Here is a 5,621-nt window from a genome sequence, read left to right as displayed (position 1 = left end):
TCCTTCACCCGGGCCCGCCCACCAGGTCTTCCTGCCTTGGCACTGGCCAACTGTGGACTAAAACCATGATCCCGGATATTCATGTTCTAAGTTGGGGGTGCCAGAGTATTTGTTCCCAAGACAAGAAAGTCACGAAGACATCGCATACAGCTATTTAAATGAAATATTTGGAGTCCTCAGTGGCACTGGCCCTGTGTCAAGCGCTCCATCCCTACAGGGGGCTGGCAGCTTGAGCACTGTGCACAGCAGGCACAGGACATGACCACCCTGTGGAGGGTGTTGTTGGGTAGCCCTGGCTCAGTTCCTGGCACCATCACTTTGCACCAGTGTGAGCTCACAGAGCCCTGCCCCCAGAGCCCAGCACAGACTCTGCACAGAGATGTCTGATAATTATTTATTGAAAGAAGTGACCAAATGAATCCCGGGCCCAGCACATAGATCAGACTGCAACACCAGATCTTCCACATCTTTGGGTCCCCTTCACTTCTGCCCCAGGCCCCGGAGCACAGGGGCTTAGTAGAACTCTTCATTGTCAGAGTCTGAGTCAATGCCTTGGTTCTGAATTTGACTTTGCTTGCGGTACAGACAGGCCACCTGAGGAGAAGGGTGCAGGAGGTCAGCAGCTCCTGGGCTGCGCTCCTCCATGGCTGCAGGCCCAAACCGCCTCTCAGAAGTTGATCACACCAAGCCAGCCCAACCTGGGAGACCCAGCCCCTCCTGAGGTCTCACCTGGGCACTGGTAGTGGCGTCCTCTGGCTTCTTATCTTCACGGATGCGAATAAACCGAGGGAATCGAAGGGAGATCCCCTTCTCACTGTCCACCTAAGGGAGGGGGCAATAACTCTTCAGCGCTCCAGCTGCGGTCTGCTGGTTGAGCCATAACATATCCAGTCTCCTTTTCCTTCTTTCACCCTGGCCTCAGTTTCCTAAGCCATACATGGGGCTGAGTAATGGACTATCTGAATTAAAAACACGGCTTAGATCCTCTGTATCTGGTGGATAGTAAGAGCTTAAGAAATCCGCTATTATTGTTATGTTCTGCCAGGAGAGAGAAGAGCAGACTTGGGGTATCTATTAGAGAACAACATGGAGTATCTGACGCATGAGGCCCAGGATCTGTTACCTCAGCTCGCTTGGGCACTGTAACTTCAGCTGTGAAACAGATGTGCACATCACCATGTCTCTAGTTTGGTACAACACAGTGGTTATAACACAGCACTGCTGCAGTGGGCACTGGCTCCTCACATGCTACCAGGGAACCTGGCTCCCAATGCACAGCACAAAGGAGAAATCAAAAATGAGATCAAAGGTAGGAGTTCCCCATTACAAATGGATGTCTGCTTGTCATCAGCAAAGCACATCAGCCAGGTTTGAAAGGGTGGAAGAACTCCATGATACTTTTTAAATTTTCCCATCACTGTCCTCTAAGAAGAGAACTGCAAGCTGCTCAGGGCTGCCACAGGCTCCGCCTCCCAGCTGCTTCGCATGGTGACAAAGATCAAATCGCTAGAGGATCTGCCAGGTAGTGGGAGCACAAATTGAAGCTGAAGAAGTAACAGACTGAAGGACGTGCTCAGGAGGGCATATGCTGAGTTTCCACATAAAAGGCCTGGCTTTCAAAAGTTACTTTAGAGCTTAAGCTATGCACAGTGATGCACACCTGTAATCCCAGCACTCTGGGAGGCTGGGGAAAGAGGGTCGAAAGTTCAAGCACACTTTCAGCAGTTTGGTAGAATCCCCCCAAAAGGAAAAATAAAAGGGCTAGAGATGTAGTTCAGTTCAAAGGTGCCGAGTTCACACTGAGGTACATTCCCTGAGAGCGGAAGACATCCCACTACAGCCTTACGTGCACACCAGTGTTTACAGCAGCGCAATTTACAATCACTAAGTCCCAGAAGGAGCCTATAGGCCCATCAACAGATGGAGGGATGAGGAAAATTAATTTTAAATTGAATTGTGGTATCTATGTACAGAATACTACTCGGTTACTAAGAAGCATAAATATAAGATATGTGCAGGAAAATGGATACACCTAGAAAACAATGTTAAGTGAAATCAGACACAAGCTTAAACACTGTAGTTCCTCTCATTTGAGCAGTATAAAGTAAAAACAACGAACCAAATAGAAAATGGATAAAGGGAATCAGACAGCTCTTTTGCAAATCAAAAGAGGTCCAAGAGAGCTGGGGAGGAGGGGGTTGGGACGGGAATGTAAAAGGATTCAAAAGGCATCACGTACATGTACCAGACACCCCCAAGGCATGTCATCAGGGTCTATCCTAAACATGAACAATAATAATTATGGGGAAAGAGAATCTAAAGATGGAGGAAGTGGGTGGGCAGGGGAAGGGGAAGAAAAGGAATCAAAATGCACTAAGTACATGTACCTACTCCCTTGAATGGATGTCAACTACATATACTGCAAACCAGTACCAATTTAAAAAAAAGAAAAGAAAAAGGAGCTGGGTTCAATCCCCAGTACCACAAACAAACAAATGAAGAAAGAATGGTCAGTGCCAAGGCAAAATTATGACACAAAAGGGACCAAGGTCACTGTTTTTTCTTTTTTTCCTCGCACTTAGGAGTATTTTTTAAATGATTCCTTTTTGCTACCATCTGACACTCAAACATGCTAGTTCTCTAGCGGTGTAGGCCCCGAGGTCCCTCACGTGGGTGCCAGGAACCCTCCCCAAACTCCTGCCCAGGCCCTCACAAACACTCACCAGGCCCCGGGCCGCAGGGTAGATGGGGGAGAGAGAGAGGTCAGCACACTTCACCTCCCACACAGCGCTGGGATCCAGCCAGTGGTCGGGCGCCACAGCGCCATCTGCCCGCACATAGGGCCGTGGGGTGGGCAGCACCAGGGCCTGCAGGGAGCAGTGGAAGAAGGTGGTGTCAGATCTCGAAGTCAAGGCCAGAAGTTTCAGATTAGGTGTGAAGGAGGGATGAAAACGGGGGAAGGAACGGAAACAGGTACCTCATAAAGTAAAATGCCAGAAAGGAACAAACAGGAATGGGAAAAGGAAGAAAGGAAAGAGGCCCTGGAAGCAGCCAGTGTGTCCTGAAGAGTAGGACAGAGATGAAGTCAGTACTCGAGACAGCAGTATCCAGGACAGGGACTCGCCTCCAAATACACTGGCTGCCATGACAAGCTCCAAGCTCTGGAGCTCACAGGGTAAGTCATGAAACCCTGCTGCCAGGCCTGTGTTAGCCCAAGGACAACTGAGCCCAGGGAGACCAGGTCCCTTGGCCACAGTCCCCAGCTAGTTACTACCCTGAAGAGACGGAACGTGGACGTGCTGGGATCTAAGCAAGACCAGCTCTACCGTCCACTGCCCTGTGCCCTGCCCCTGCCGCAAAGCATCAGGAGGCCTCAACTATGGAAGCAGGGGGAGCACGCTGTCAGAGGCGCAAGGCCTGAGGCGCTGCCCTGGCTCACCTGGAGACTCTGGTAATGCTCTTCCAGCTGGTCGTCGCTGAAGCCCGTGCCAAGCTGCAGGGAAGACAGGGCAGGTCAGCTCAGTCAGCCACCTGCCCCTGCTCCTGCCACCCAAGGACCTGAATGAGAATCCCACTCTGTCCAACCAGTGTCCACGGAAACCAGAGGAAGACAGTACAGTGTGGTGCCAGCACTTGGTCAGCCTAAGGCCCCCACCAAGGGAATCGCCCTCCCAGCCAGCTCCACTGTCTCCCTGCAGCCTTCCTGCTGCTGTACAGGTAGCTGCCTTTTCCCACATATGCTCACCAACGTCCCACCCACCCAGACACTGGTTATTGACCTACCAAACAGTAAAGGCTACAAAACAGTAATAATGCTTGTTGCTGACAGCTAAGTAGAACATATTTACGCTGCTATTAAACTGCATCTGGAAAGTCCTCTTTTGCATTAAGAACCTTAATGCTTTTTGGTCTGTTGTTCTCAGTAGCTCTTTAAAGTCTATTCTGAAAACAATAATGTAAAATGGTGACAGGTTGGTACCCAAAGATATGGTGGATGATAAAATTGCTTTGATCGCCAACTTGTCAGTGCCAATGTAAATCCTAAGAACAAAGCTGGCCGGAGACCAGCCATCCCGATAGGCACTGGTTCAAAAAGCAGGGCCACAAACACTTGAAAATTCTTGTGCAGGCAGTTGATCATGCTGCCACACAGTAGCATTTAAATGTAATATTTATAGAGCAGAAAGACAGCAAAGTGACAAAGAATTTCAACTTTATAAAAATATAAATACAACATTGCCTCCAATGCTACTGATGTTTATAACTATGCACTGGGATTCTGGGTGATAGTTTTGTTTCTGTGGCAAAAGACCCAAGTATGCTGGACACAGGACAGCTACATGGAAAAAGCAACTCACAATGTACAGATTGAAATGTTTCCTAAACACAAAAATTAATTTCCCAGAATTCTTTGCAGACAGGGATGGGCCATGGAGTAAAAGTTAAGACCAATCAAACGTAGGCAGAAGCTGTTCACTGCTGATGCTGACCCAGGGGACTACCCTCCTTCACCATGATGATTGGAACCATGATGCCATAAAACCATGACAAAGACAACTACAGGGAAAGAGAAAAGTAACCTGGATCCTAAAGACACTGGAGAACACCTGCCTCTTCACACTCACTACTTGGAGGAAAAGATTTTATTTCAGCTACCACTATGTGTAGCTGTACTCGATCCTTGACAGTTACCTTGTACCTCTCTATAGCACCACCTTATTTTTCCATAGGAAACAAGAGTTACTTATTAAATCAGGAAAAAAATAAAAATGAACTAAGAAAACAACAGTCATTCACGTGTAGGCCATGAGCCTCTAGGCCTGGGCCCTCCTCATGTTGTCCTGTAACAGCCAAGTCTGCCCCAGAGTCTGATCTACTTCCCTCCCACTTCTGCAGGGAGAACCCAGTCTCCAGGACCTTGCATATGGCCTGCAGCTCCTCGCTCTCCGCATCGTAGGCAGCCAGTAGGAAGCCCCCATAGCGGCCAGCCCGCTTTCCCCGGCCCAGGTAGGCACCAATCACCACAAGGTCCAGGGTGTCACCCACACCATCCAGGTAGTCCTTCTTCAGCTGGAAGAGGGAGCAAGAGATCAGGGGTGCACTGACTGCCAGTGCTTGCCAACAGGCTAGGAAGGGACAGGAATGAGGCTGAGAACATCTGGAAGGGACACTAAGGAGAATGCAGATAGAGAGGGCTTCTGGAAGTGGGGGCCTTGGGCCAGCCTCAGTCCTCACAGTCCAGGTCATTCGCTCAAGAAATATTTCTGTCCAGTCAGGCACTCAGGACAGGGAGTGTGAATGCCTATCTCCTAAGACAGCTCACCTCACAGCTGCTTGGTCTAGGAAGGGAGACCAGGGACAAAGGGGAACGCAGCAAAGACCTGGCAATCTCAGCCCCGAGCCCTCCTGCTCCCTTCCTCCCACCCAGCCCACTGTCCTTCTCACTCGAGACAAGCCATCACAGACATGGCTTCCCACTCCACCAGCGACTAGTCCTGTCTACTACCTACACAGCAGCTAGAAGAGCCTACAGAATGACAACTACAGCATGCAACTCCCTTGGGTGAAACCTATGCTGGTTTCTCAGAATTTCAAAAGAAAATTCAGTTTGTTTGTTTTTT

General features: G+C 49.4%; 1 protein-coding gene across 1 annotated transcript in view; it reads right to left on the bottom strand.

Annotated features, from left to right (window-relative positions):
* Nucleotides 1-394: 394 nt before the first annotated feature.
* The window catches only part of Lig1 (DNA ligase 1), a 34,409-nt gene continuing 29,182 nt past the window's right edge, over nucleotides 395-5,621 (bottom strand). Inside the window, exons 23-27 of the mRNA XM_023708549.1 lie at nucleotides 4,918-5,070; nucleotides 3,440-3,493; nucleotides 2,724-2,867; nucleotides 730-822; nucleotides 395-594 (exon numbers count right to left, since the gene is read on the bottom strand). Of these exons, the coding sequence (XP_023564317.1) occupies nucleotides 514-594; nucleotides 730-822; nucleotides 2,724-2,867; nucleotides 3,440-3,493; nucleotides 4,918-5,070 (525 nt within the window). The 3' untranslated portion in view covers nucleotides 395-513. The remainder of the gene's footprint in view (nucleotides 595-729; nucleotides 823-2,723; nucleotides 2,868-3,439; nucleotides 3,494-4,917; nucleotides 5,071-5,621) is intronic.

The sequence above is a fragment of the Octodon degus genome, unplaced genomic scaffold (assembly GCF_000260255.1).
Source record: "Octodon degus isolate 3935 unplaced genomic scaffold, OctDeg1.0 scaffold00392, whole genome shotgun sequence".
Taxonomy (NCBI): domain Eukaryota; kingdom Metazoa; phylum Chordata; class Mammalia; order Rodentia; family Octodontidae; genus Octodon; species Octodon degus.
This window is presented reverse-complemented; position numbering and strand designations above follow the sequence as displayed.